Source organism: Schistocerca gregaria, chromosome 6 (genome assembly GCF_023897955.1).
Source record: "Schistocerca gregaria isolate iqSchGreg1 chromosome 6, iqSchGreg1.2, whole genome shotgun sequence".
Classification (NCBI taxonomy): Eukaryota; Metazoa; Arthropoda; class Insecta; order Orthoptera; family Acrididae; genus Schistocerca; species Schistocerca gregaria.
The window spans coordinates 577,602,715-577,617,522 of record NC_064925.1 but is presented as its reverse complement, the minus strand read 5'-3'; the positions used below and the strand labels follow the sequence as shown (position 1 = coordinate 577,617,522).

At 39.1% G+C, this 14,808-nt stretch overlaps 1 protein-coding gene across 2 annotated transcripts in view; it reads right to left on the bottom strand.

Moving 5' to 3' along the window:
* LOC126278111 (sister chromatid cohesion protein DCC1) overlaps nt 1-14,808 on the bottom strand; it is a 127,594-nt gene that overhangs the window by 15,803 nt on the left and 96,983 nt on the right. For both annotated transcript variants that reach the window (XM_049977992.1, XM_049977993.1), the window contains one exon: nt 2,564-2,764. In XM_049977992.1, coding sequence (XP_049833949.1) covers nt 2,564-2,764 — 201 coding nt within the window. The remainder of the gene's footprint in view (nt 1-2,563; nt 2,765-14,808) is intronic.

Here is a 14,808-nt window from a genome sequence, read left to right as displayed (position 1 = left end):
GAATTCTAAAATAGCTGATACTTGTCTTTGTTGCTGGGAGTTAATTGTGGAATTTATTATAATAATATAAGAGTCACACGTGTTTGTCGGAAGTAAACACGAAGAACACAGCAACTGGCATCAGAAGGCAGCTATTTGTGGATCTTTAATACAAAAAATGAGAGCACTTGACCCAGCTGAAAACAAAGAAATGACAATAAAAAGGAAATTCAAGTGGGTTGTATACTGCATACAGTCAAGTAAAATAGAGAAATCTTTTCAAATCAAAGTACTTTACTCACTTTCAAGAAAATTTTCTTCACAAGTGTGTATATAGATTCACAAGCACACTACATGCTTGTAATTTACAGTTAAAAATTCAAAATCTTTGAGAGTTCTTCTAGGAAGCATAACATCAGTCAGTCCCTCATGAGGTGAAATTGCTTTCCTCATACACGTAGTCTGCTGTATTACGGGAGCAGTTATGTGCTTCAATAAATAATTGTGTGTTTTTACATACACATTCTCCTATACTTTTACCAATCTTTGGGTTTGTCATGTAGTTTGTGAATTAAATGAATGTGGAAAACCTGACATCACTTAAGAAGTCAGTGTCTTAATCATTCAGACTGTTGTTTCTGCTGCGGGCACACTGTTTGCAAATTTTTTCCCATGGGAAGTTGCAAATACTGGCCGCAGAGGAACTTCTATTACAATTCTAGTGCTACATTGGGTCTATGAGGTGTGATCAAAAAGTAATGGGATTTTTTGTTTTCTTAAAGAATCTTTATTTATTCATCAACATCAGTTTTGTCCCCTTCAAAGTAATCCCCCTCAGATATAATACATGTATGCCAGCACTTTTTCCAATCTTTGAAGCTCTTCTGGAACTCACTTTTCACTGTGGTGTTCAACTCCTTCAGCAACTCTGTCTTTATTTCATAAATGGCGCCAAAATGATGTTCTTTCATGGTTTCCTTCAGCCTCAGGAAAAGAAAGAAGTTGCAGGGGGCCATGTCCGGTGAGTACGGTGGTTGAGGCAACATAATGGTTTTGTTTTTGCCAAAAAATCATGAACAAGCATTAGATATGAGCGGGAGGATAGTCGAAAACTTCCAGAAGTGATTATCACAATTCTGATTGTTTTCTTCAAATTGCTTAACGCAAATAGTGCACTACTTCTAGGTAGTATTCCATACTGACCACGTCATGAACGCACAATGCACCATCCCATTGCAATCGAAGACAACAGCGAGAAGAACCTTCATAAATGATCGAACTTATCAATTTTTACCAGTTTTGGCTCTTCAGGCAGTTTCCACTAGGACAATTGGGCTTTGGTTTTGACATCATACCCGTAATTCCTCAGCAACGTCTACGTGATGTCGTTTCTGGTCGAAATTCAACAATTTCGGAACAAACTTTGCTGCTATACATTCCCTGCAAAAACGATGAGGAGGAGGAGGAGGAATTGCTTTGCATGATCCAAAGGATATGTCAACATCATCAGCAACCTCTCTGATGGTGACTCAGTGATTTTCCAGACCCAATTTCTTTCACATTGCCATCAATGATGTGCTAGGGCTTCCAGAACAGTCATTATTGTCATCATGAACGTCTTCCCAACCCTCTTTGAAACATTTATTTATACCACATGTCAATGCTTGTCTCACTCATAGTTGATTTGCCAAAAACCACTGCCAGCTTTTCGAATGCAGTGCTGCACTTTGTTCCATTTTGAAGCAAAATTTAACACACATTCTTTGAGCCTTTTTTTTAAACAAAATATTCAGCAAGCATTCTAAAACACATATAACATTCTTGACTGTCAACAAGAAATTTAATATTCAAACCAGCCGACAATGCAAAATACACAAAGGCCATGTGTACCAAGACAAAAAAAGTTTCGAAAATTAGATGTATAAAGCCCGTGAAATTAAAAAATTCGTGTTACTTTTTGATCACACCTCGTAAAATATCCACTGCAAGAGTACAGCCATTTTATGCTATGAGTTCTTTCATACACCAACAGATGGTGGGCCAGCAATACACTGAAAGTATACCTTGTGGATGCAGGAGATGTCCAACAATATATTTTACGCATAGATAAGTCTTAATGTGTATCGGACTTACTATGGTGATGGTCGCTTGGTAGATCAGTCCATTAACAAAGTTGCCAAAAAGTATTCCCAAGTTTCAGGAGAAATCTAAAATAAAGACTGTAACAATTTTGTTGAAAGCCTACCTCCTAAATCAAATACTGTAATAGTAGCAAATAGAAGCCAAATATACTAATATTTAAATCTTCATAATTTTCAGAACGAACAGCACTGGGGATTTAGAGGTATTTGGCTACAAAATGCAAGATAAAATTTTTGAGGAACAAAACTCTCGGAGAGCAAATGTGTGCTAATACCAATATTCCTGGCAAATTAAAACCACATCACATCAGAACTCTGTACCACATCCTTGCCAATGCTTTAGCAATGAGTTCTTGTTATAAATAATTATCATAGAAAACTTTCATGTCTTCACTAATAACACAGTAATAGCAATTTTGTGATTTCAAATGTCCTGTACTCACCAGCACTGTCCATTTTTCCAGTGGGCTTTGCATACCATTCGAAACACTGGCTTAATATTTCAGGTGGAACTATTTCACTCAAACTCTCCAATGTCTCATATTTGCTGACACTATCGAGTGGCCAAGAGTTGTGCTCAACTAGATTTAGTATCTGGGTCATAATTCGAAAATGATAGTCATGTTCCAAAATACGCCAGAAACCTAGGGAAAAAAAAGAGAAAATAAAATAAATTAAGATGCCAGACGCTGTCACTTTTTTCTCTGCCAATCGTGACTGAATGCAATCCATAATTTGTGGTTAGACAGCCAAGAATCAAACTGTACTTGAAATTTGGACTTTTTCCAAAAAGCATATTACATTTTATAACCCTCTTAAGAAAATTCTACACAGGCATAATATCATAGTCTCACCATACTTCTCAAAAGACACTTGAAAATTACCTGCAAACTGTTACATTTAAAGAAGAAATCTTTTCGTAAAAGAATCTCCTTCTAAGACTTTACTCATCTCATTGTAGAAGACTGTCTTACCACTTTCTGCACAACAGTCAGTAACAACAATGAAATCTTCATTAATTAATTCCTAATGTCATTAAGAAAAAAAAATTCACACTATAACAAGATACAAAATTAATCACCACAATAAACAGTTTTGTGTTAAAACATCACTTATTGTTGGCCAAACTGCCTCTGCTGAAATTTTTTGGCATAATAGGTTCCCAAAATTTTACAATCCCTTTAATTTCTAAAAATTCCATTAACATAATGAACAGCAAGTTTTCGACAAAGCAGATTTAAACCTGCGTGAAACAGTCACCAATGTAGTGAATCAGACTCAGGTATGTAGTAGCAACCAATGTTTGGTCAGTGTTAGAAATCTGGTGGCTCGCCACCAAACATCACTCAGATCTCGGCTATATGCCTCACACTGCTGGAAATAGTCCTGCTTCATAAATTTCCACTTGTTACAGTCTTAAAGTACAAACATAGATGTGTTCCTGCATGTTTTCTAATGACATTTACCCACCATCCACCAGGAACTTGTGATGGTCTTTTCTTATCTCTAAGAATCCGGCAAAGAATTTCCTTGGTCCACCTATCCTCCATTTTTTTAAATTGATTACAACAGTCTAGAAAAATCCAGGCTGGTATGTAACAGTATTATGAAAAGGTTGCTACTCACCACATAGCAGAGATTCTATATAGGCATTACAAAAAGACAGTCACAAATAAAGCTTTCAGCCTGTAAGGCCACACATACACACACACACTTTTGACGAAGGCCGAAAGCTTTGTTTGTGACTGTCTTTTTGTTGTGCCTATCTGCGACTCAGGATCTCCATTATATGGTGAGTAACAACTTGCCTTTTAATAAAATTATTAAAACAGTCTACATCACACTCACTTTGTTACGAGTCTCTACCATCTCCATCTCATTTTCATCACAGCCACACTTACTACATGTACTCCAATCAGTTCCTTGGTCCACCCGTTGGCTTTTCTATCTCTCCTAATAATTTCTGACATGCTGTGGGTGGAGACATTTAAAGAGATGGTGGAAAATTACACTGTTTTTGTTATTTTGTGATGCCAACTTTATGCTCATTATTTGTTCCCTTGAGTTCTCATTAGTCAGTTCTCACTTGCACCACACAGCAAGGTAACCTAAAATAGTATTAATATTACCTGTAATTTTCAGTCTGTAGCTGACATTTCAAATCCACCTACTGAAGAATATGATGCTAAATACTTTTCTGTTCTCATTAATAATATGAAGTGATACGTTTTTGGGTAAAAATTACTCTCCTTTCAGTAGATAATTTACAGATCATTCTACTATACTGATTTTTACTGATACATAATATTTCCACAATGAAAGCACCTGGCATGTTTTGGTTTTGGAGCCTACTTTAGCTCCACATTTCACCATTAATAACCTCATTAACTACCAGTTAGTTCAGTGTTATTTCTACTTGCTCTAAAACGAAAAGTTCTAGTAGCATTCCACTCGTCACATGGTGTTCCACACAGGTGGTACAAAAAATGATAAAGGTAAATATAAAAATCAGAAAAGCACTTATATAAGGTTACTTTAAGTCCCATGTAGTTATTACACAAAAAGATCAATTACAAAACCCTTGAAAAACCGATAATACTGTGCCTTTCATGACAATTTAAAACTGCAGGTACCCGAGACATACGACCTCACTATCATGAATTCACACAGCAGAAACTAGCTGTATCAGAGTGTACGTATTCCATTTCACACTTGTTCACCTGTGTGTAGGTCATCCACAATTCCTTCACAACTGCTGCATTGACCAGGAACCAAAAAATGTTCTTGGGTGCCAATGGTGTATGGAACAGCTGTCCTTTATCACAGAAATAATTACTCTATTAGAGATTAAGAAAAGTCTCTAGCATAATCCACAATTTATCATGGATTTCCCAATTTGGGCACTAAAAACTAATCCCTTTTTTCCTCTATAGTGGAGGGTGGTTGTTCAGTGAAGCTGGTACAAGCTCCATGCTCTAGTAGCAATCTTTCGCCTCCAAACTGGCCTGTTCAAAACACCTTGTATCGGAGAATAATATGGTTACAAAGTTAAAATTTGGTTCAGCTTCATTAATGTATTTACTATGGTGCCAAAACTTCCAGATTCTAGGTAAATTTAAAGGGACTACCAATTTACAATGTTTTCTAGTTTTACTGCAAGATTATCTATAAACAGAACCCCCTTCACATCCCAGAACACTGATGCCGTGACCTTTCCTGCCGAAGGAATTGTCTTTGCTTTCTTTGGTGGTGGAGAATCAGCATATTCCCTCTGCTTTGACTGTTGTTTTGTCTCTGGGGTGTAGTAGTGCACCCAAGTTTCATCTGTGGTCACAAACTGGGACAAAAAATCTTGTTTGTTTCTCCTACAACGGGCCAAACGTTGTTCCAATATGTCCATTCTCATGCGTTTTTGATATAGCGTCCAGAGTCATGGCACCCGGCTGCACATAATTTTTTCATTTCTAATTCTTCAGTTAAAATGTGATACACCCTTTCAGATGACAGCTGGCAAGCATGAACAATTTCATGCACTTTCAATTGGCGATCCTGCATGACCATTTTATGCACTTTTGCAATGGTTTCTGGAGCAGTGACACATTTTGGACAACCACTGGATGGATCATCACCTAAGCTCTCCAGACGAAATTTAAATTCATTTGTCCACTTGGCAAAAGTTGAATATGAAGGAACAGAGTCCCCCAATGTATTCTAGAAATCAGCTGATTGTCCTTTGCTTTCATACCTTTCTTTACGAAGTACTTAATCACTGCTCAAATCTCTATTTTTTCCATCTTCGCAAATCATTATGTGGGAACAGCAACAGAGCCACGTCACCACCACAGCTCTCTTCCAAGAGCACCGATGTGGCACATGTTTAGAGGCAACAGTCCAATGAATATCACGTGAAAAACTCGTTGCGCTAGCGCTGACCTCTCGTGATGATTCCGAGAACTTTTCAAACCACCCTCGTATATTGGATCTAACGGCAACAAATAGATGTGACCTCTTTGAGGATACATTAAAACTGGTATCAGTGATGATAACATGGTTGTGGCAATAATGATTATCAAAGTACAAACAACAACTGAAACAAGCAAAAAGATATACGTGTTCAGTAAACTAGATCAAAAATCTGTAATGTCATGTCTCAATGAGGAACTTGAAACTTTCAGCACAGGTCAGGTGCATGTAGATGAACTCTGGCACAAGTTTAAAAGAATAGCTGAACATGCACTGGATAGATATGTACCCAGTAGAACAGTTCGTAATGGGAGGGAACCTCCACGGTATACAGTCACTGTAAAGAAACTTCTAAAGAAACAGAAAATATTGCATAATAGGTGTAAAACAAAGTGTACAGCTATAGATAGAGAGATGCTAAATGAAACACGTTTGACTGTCAAGAGAGCAATGAGTGATGCCTTCAATGACTACCCGAGCAGAAAATTGTCAGATGACATTTTCACAAAATCCAAAGAAATTCTGGTCATATGTAAAGACTATCAGTGGCACCAAAGTTAGGCTGTCAGTGGCACCGAAGTTAATCTCCAGTTCCTAGTGAATGAGACAGGAACTGAAATTGAGGGTACCAAAACAAAAGCTGAAATGCTTAACATTGTTTTCAAATGTTCCTTTACAAAGGACAACACAGGAGAATTACCCCAACTTAATCCTCTTAACATAGAAAAGACGAGTGAAATGAGTATTAGTATCAGTGGTGCTGAGAAACCGCTGAGATTTTTAAAACTGAACAAAACTCCAAGTCCCACTGGAATTTGTCAGATTCTATACTGAATTTGAGGATGAGTTAGCCCCTTTTCTCATTATAATCTGTCTTAGATTCCTCAAACAAAAAACCATGCCCAGTTCTTGGAAAAATGCACAGGTCACATTTGTCTACACCAAGGGTAGTAGAAGTGATCCACAAAACAACTGTCCAATATCCTTGACATTGATTTGTTGTAGAATCTTAGAATATATATTATGAGCTCAAACATAATGAGGTATCTTGAACAGAATGACCCTCTCAATGCTGACCAACATGGTTTTTGAAAAGATCGATCATTTGAAACCCAACTCGCACTTTTCTCACATGACATACTGAAAGCTTTAGATCACGGCAGTTAGGTAGATGCAGTGTTTCTTGATTTCCGAAAAGCATTTGACTCAGTACCACACCTATGTTTATTGTCAAAAGTACGATCATGTGGAGTACCAAATGAAACTTGTCACTGGCTTTAGGAGTTTTTGGTAAGGAGGACACAGTATGTTGCCTTGTATGGAGGGTCATTGTCAGATGTAGAAGTTACTTTGGTGTGCCCCAGGGAAGTGTATTGGGGCCCTTGCTGTTCATGTTGTATATTAATGACCTTGCAGACAATATTGATAATAAAATCAAGCTTTTTGAAGATGGTGCAGTTATCTATAATGAAGCACTATCTGAGAGAAGCTGCATAAATATTCAATCAGATATTGATAAGATTTCAAGTTGATGCAGGGATTGGTAACTTGCTCTAAATGTTTAGAAATGTAAAACTGTGAACTCCACAAAATGAAAAAATGTAGTATGCTATGACTATAATATCAGTGAGTCATTGTTGGAATTGACCAACTCATCATACAAATACCTGGGTGTAACACTCTGAAGGGATATGAAATGAAATGATCACATAAGTTCAGTCGTGGGTAAAGCAGGCGGTAGGCTTCGGTTTATTGGTAGAATACTGGGGAAGTGCAGTCAGTCTACAAAAGAGATTGCTTAGAAAGCACTCGTGAGACCCATCCTAGAATATTGCTCAAGTATGTGGGACCCATACCAGATACGACTAACAGGGGATATTGAACATATACAGAGAAGGGCAGCACGAATGGTCACAGGTTTGTTTAGTCCATTGGATAGCGTCACAGAGATACTGAAGGAACTGAAATGGCAGACTCTTAAAAACAGATGTAATACCCTAAGAAAGCCTATTAACAAAGTTTCAAGAACCAGCTTTAAACGACAGACTACAACCCCCTACATATTGTTCACACAGGGATCGTGAGGATAAGATTAGAATAATTATTACTGCACACACAGAGGAATTCAAACAATCATTCTTCCTACACTCCATACATGAATGGATCAGCAAGAAACCCTAATAAGTGGTACAATGGGACATACCCTCTGCCATGCATCTCATGGTGGTTTGCAGAGAGCAATTGCAGATAAGAAAAAAAAATATTATGGGATTCAAAAGCATTGGAGAAGATAGCCAAGTTAATTACACAAGGAATATATTTAAACAGCTCTGGTCCTTTGGGTCAAGCTGTAGAACATGTTCAGCAACTGTCTACTATGTGTTCTTCAGGTCAAAAGATCTTCTAAGCCCATTATGCAGTCAGTCAGTTTACTGGTGGTCATGTTGTTGTTGTTGTTGTTGTTGTTGTGGTCTTCAGTCCTGATGCAGCTCTCCATGCTACTATACCCTGTGCAAGCTGCTTCATCTCCCAGTATCTACTGAACCTACATCCTTCTGAATCTGCTTAGTGTTTTAATCTCTTGGTCTCCCTCTACAATTTTTACCCTCCACACTGCCCTCCAATACTAAATTGATGATCCCTTAATGCCTCAGAACATGTCCTACCAACCGATACCTTCTTCTAGTCAAGTTGTGCCACAAACTTCTTTTCTCTCCAAGCATATTCAATACCTCCTCATTAGTTATGTGATCAACCCATCTAATCTTCAGCATTCTTCTGTAGTACCACATTTCAAAAGCTTCTATTCTCATCATGTCCAAACTATTTATCGTCCATGTTTCACTTCCATCATGGGTACACTCCATACAAATACTTTCAGAAAAGACTTCCTGACACTTAAATCTATACTCGATGTTAACAAATTTCTCTTCTTCAGGAACGCTTTCCTTGCAATTGCCAGTCTACATTTGATATCCTCTCTACTTCGACCATCATCAGTTATTTTGCTCCCCAAATAGCAAAACTCATTTACTACTTTAAGTGTCTCATTTCCTAATCTAATTCCCTCAGCATCACCCGACTTCACTCGACTACATTCCATAATCCTCGTTTTGCTTTTGTTGATGTTCATCTTATATACTCCTTTAGAGACACTGTCCATTCCATTCAAGTGCTCTTGCAAGTTCTTTGCTGTCTCTGACAGAATTAAAATGTCATCGGCGAACCTCAAAGTTTTTATTTCTTCTCCATGGATTTTAATACCTATTCCGAATTTTTCTTTTGTTTCCTTTCCTGCTTGCTCAATATACAGATTGAATAACATCGGGGAGAGGCTACAACCCTGTCTCACTCCCTTCCCAACCACTGCTTCCCTTTCATGCCGCTCGACTCTTATAACTGCCATCTGGTTTCTGTACAAATTGTAAATAGCCTTTCGCTCCCTGTATTTTACCCATGCCACCTTTAGAATTTGAAAAAGAGTATTCCAGTCAACATTGTCAAAAGCTTTCTCTAAGTCTACAAATGCTAGAAACGTAGGTTTGCGTTTCCTTAATCTTTCTTCTAAGATAAGTCGTAACGTCAGTGTTGCCTCATGTGTTCCAGTATTTCTACGGAATCCAAACTGATCCTCCCCGAGGTCCGCATCTAACAGTCATTTTTGAGGCGTTTGTATTCCACTAGCCCTCGTCTTTTTACCTACTTGATCCTCTGCTGCCTTCACTACTTCATCCCTCAGAGCCATTATTTGCAGTGTAACAGTAATAAGTGTTTCACCATTTTAATTTAATTTCATATTCATGAGTACAAATAAGTTCCAATTTGAAATGGAGTGGCCTTATAAGTTAGGTTTTACAAAACCTTGTTAATTCTACGAGAGATTTCTACTATAGATGATTGATGTGAGTCATAATTATGCAGTGCGCACTGCATGCAATGGCTGCAACCCCCCCCCCCCCCCAAATTCATTTGTGTTTCTTCCACTGACCCCTAGGCCAGTGAGAGCAGCGCTTGCTATGTTTGCAGACGGTACATTCAGATTTCACCCTTTGTTTCATCCCTATGAAATTGCCAAACCACCTTCCCTACCCTCTGGCTCCTACCCTTGCAACCGCCCCCGGTGTAAAACCTGTCCTATGCACCCTTCCACCACCACCTACTCCAGTCCTGTAACCCGGAAGGTGTACACGATCAAAGGGAGAGCCACGTGTGAAAGCACCCACGTGATTTACCAGCTGACCTGCCTGCACTGTGACGCTTTCTATGTGGGAATGACCAGCAACAAACTGCCCATTATATAATCTATCTGATACCTTTTAGTATCTCCAGGGTTCTTCCATGTTTTCAACCTTCTTTCATGATTCTTAAACCAAGTGTTAGCTCTGACTAAGTTGTGCTCTGTGCAAAATTCTACCAGGCGGCTTCCTCTTTCATTTCTTAGCCCCAATCCATATCCACCTACTACGTTTCCTTCTCTCCATTCTTCTTCTACTGTATTTCTTTCCCCCATTCCTGTCAATTGTTCCCTTATGCTCTGCCCTGCCTGAAACTCTGAACAACCTCTGAATTAGTCAGTTTATCCAGGTCCCATCTCCTTGAATTCCCACCTTCTTGCAGTTTCTTCAGGTAAATCTACAGTTCATAACCAATAGAGTCCCTATCCACGTCCTCCGAGCTTGCTGCTCTGAGATTCCCACAGCTGGTTGAATACAATTGTGCACCTGCACTAAAGATGGTGGATTCATGTCCCATTGAGGTGAAGCAATTACATGAATGCGTGGTTCCTGTTCTTACGGAGTTTTAAGTGCAAGGGATAAGTGTGAAACTAAGAACTAACGACTACAACAATCTCATGCTCTGCTAAAAAATTGGCAAATTTGTGAAACACCGGCCGAAATTACATTAATTTCTACCAACTTCAAAATTTTTGTTGTATTTGAACAGGTTTGTATTGAAAGTTCTCATACATTTATGGATACTGTATACATATTGAACATCTATGCTGATTTTTAAATGAAGGTAACATTCAAAGGCAAACATCTTGTCCTTGTCCTTCAAAAACCATTACTTGATTCTGAACACAAGTCAATATTTTATTTGGTTATGAAGGATGGATCTCATTTCGGGGCAGGATTTTAGGATCATGAGATTAACAGGAAGCGCAAAATGGCTAAGCAGAGATGGCTAGAGGACACATGTAAGGATGTAGAGGCTTATCTCACTATGGGTAAGATAGATGCTGCCTACAGGAAAATTAAAAAGACCTCTGGAGAAAAGAGTACCACTTGTATGAATATCAAGAGCTCAGATGGAAACCCAGTTCTAAGCAAAGAAGGGAAAGCAGAAAGGTGGGAGGAGCATATAGAGAGTCTATACAAGGGCAATGTACTTGAGGACAATATTATGGAAATGGAAGAGGATGTAGATGAAGATGAAATGGGAGATATGATACTGCGTGAAGAGTTTGACAGAGCACTGAAAGACCCAAGTCGAAACAAGGCCCCGGGAGCAGACAACATTACATTAAAACCACTGATGGCCTTGGGAGAGCCAGTCCTGACAAAACTCTACCAGCTGGTGAGCAAGATGTATGAGACAAGCGAAATATCCTCAGACTTCAAGTAGAATATAATAATTCCAATCCCAAAGAAAGCAGGTGTTGAGAGATGTGAAAATTACCGAACTATCAGTTTAATAAGCCACGGCTGCAAAATACTAACACGAATTCTTTACAGACAAATGGAAAAGCTGGTAGAAGCTGACCTCAGGAAAGATCAGTTTGGCTCAGGAAAGTACTGCAGCAATCCCGGCCCGGGTGGTACTAGGTGACCAGGGTTGTACTTCTGAGCATTTCGGAAGTGGGAGCTATATTAATAAGACGATGAGAGGAGGGTACTGCTGGGGAGGTATGTCTTTTAACAATAACTGATCACTAGTTTCAGCTGAGCAACCAGCCAGCTTTGGATCAATTAATAACATGACTGTAGTGTCTAATCACTAGATTGGGTGAAGACACACAGTGCCATCAATGTAATACCTGATGGTGCATCACGAAAGTAACCACAAGCAAAATTTGCATGTTGCAAGTCGATGAAACAATCGTGTAAAAAATACCTTTCTTCTTCGGACATGTAAGAATGTCACGCACACTTTAAAGTAACGTAGCACCATTAAATACAACACTCCAACACTCTTCTTTACCATCCTCCCCCCCCCCCCCCTCCCTCCCTCACAGCATCCCAATCCAGCACCTTACAACTTTGTCTGGCTACCATACACACTCTGCATGATCCACCATGCACCACTGAATCCTCTTCCCCCACCACCGCCCTGCCATCCCTCACCTCCCCATCTCATTTCGGACTGCTGCTTGCAATTGATGTGATAACACTGGATTCTGGCCAGAATGGCCCAAGCTAGTGGTCATGTGTGCGTGAGCTGTGATGCTTGTGTGAATGTTTCTGCATTTTCTTTTCTGAAGAAGTGTTTGGCCAAAAGCAGAATGTTGACAGTCTTTTTGTTGTGCCTGTCTGCAACTCATTGTCACATCATTATGGTGAGTAGCACTCCATTCTTTTCATAATACTGTTGGTATTCCATATGCAGTCTTAAGTCATCCACATGACACATATTATGGTAAGACAACAAGAGGTATTTTAAGTATATTCTAGGAGCACAACTGAATACTGCACACAAATGGCTTCAAGTTCTTTCTTTAACAATATTCACATATACTCATTGTGGTACAACTATCATATTGATATACTCTTAATTCTGGAATTTATGGAAATGAAGTTCTGTTAGGGATTTACGAACAATATATTCCCTGGTGTGTGTGTGTGTGTGTGTGTGTGTGTGTGTGTGTGTGTGTGTGTGTGTGTGTGTGTGTGACTTGCCTCATTCCTGCAATTTAATGTTTGGAATTACTTATTTCACTGCACTAGTCCTAACAGGTTATGGGTCCAGACATCATTAAGTATTCTGGTAAACAGAAGAAAAGACTCACGGAAATAGTTTTGAATTCAATGGTGTAATGAAAGCTATCGGGATGGGCTGTGCGAATTTGCTGTGGAAGCATATTTACACTTTGATTATTTACGAGACATAGTGAATGGTACACTGAAGCCCACTGAGTAACATTATTCATGTAAGGACTAAAAGTAAATGTTGTGTGACTAGGGCCTCCCGTCGGGTAGATCGTTTGCCAGGTGCAAGTCTTTCAATATGACTAAACTTCGGCGACTTGTGCATTGATGGGGATGAAACGATTATGATTAGGACAACACAACACCCAGTCCCTGAGCAGAGAAAATGTCCGACCCAGCCGGGAATCGAACGAAGGCCGTTAGGATAGACATTCTGTCGCGCTGACCACTCAGCTACCGGGGGCAGACATATAAGGTCTGTAAGGCAAGAATAAAGTAGATATAACTGATTCATCCAGTGGACTATGAACACACAGGAAAGCTGTAATGGCAAGACACAAGGAAACCTAGATTATTCTGGGAGCTTATAACCACTCCACCGGATAAATGCAAAAATGTGGATGAGTACACCAACCAGATATCATCTACATCGAATGCACTCAGGAACACTGGGAATGAGATTGCCAATGAATGGATAGGCACACTATTGCTAGCAGGACTACTTTAAAATGTGCAACCGTGGCTGTGGGGTTAAAATGCTACAAGTGAAGAAGATCTTGCAGGACATGAAAAATACGTCAGAGTGCCATACTCCCGAGGAGAGAACAGCCTCAGCACTTTATTCTAAGAAGCAAAAGAAGAAACCAATCAAGTTCTACAACTGTCAGAAGCTGGGTCAACTGCATCCCAATGCCACAAAAGGTCACAAATAAACGAAAAAGGTATGATGCAAATAGCCCAGAGGACAACTGCCTATCTACGTAAAGCACACTCCTTTTATTGCTATTACGTAACTGCAGGTAGAGGGGAGATAAAGGAAAGAAAAGGGAAGAAATTATTGATGTCAGCTGCACCAGGACTTTATGCAGAATCAGTGGCAACAAGTGAAAACATGTGCCAGACTGGGACTCGAACTCAGATTTCAGCACACTTCCCAACTGACCCACACTTCCATCGTGCGCCACCCGACCGCAGTCACTATCCACGTCCTCCGAGCTTGCTGCTCTGAGATTCCCACAGCTGGTTGAATACAATTGTGCACCTGCACTAAAGATGGTGGATTCATGTCCCATTGAGGTGAAGCAATTACATGAATGCGTGGTTCCTGTTCTTACGGAGTTTTAAGTGCAAGGGATAAGTGTGAAACTAAGAACTAACGACTACAACAATCTCATGCTCTGCTAAAAAATTGGCAAATTTGTGAAACACCGGCCGAAATTACATTAATTTCTATCAACTTCAAAATTTTTGTTGTATTTGAACAGGTTTGTATTGAAAGTTCTCATACATTTATGGATACTGTATACATATTGAACATCTATGCTGATTTTTAAATGAAGGTAACATTCAAAGGCAAACATCTTGTCCTTCAAAAACCATTACTTGATTCTGAACACAAGTCAATATTTTATTTGGTTATGAGAAGCTGTAATGATTTACCTAGTGGGTTGCAAATGAGAAATTAGGTCATTGTTCACATACCAGAATATTGATGAAAAATGTTACCAGCTTCTAATCAGCTTTAGAACAAGATAATGACATTCAGATTAAAGAAGAAAGCAAATTAATCTGGAATTAAA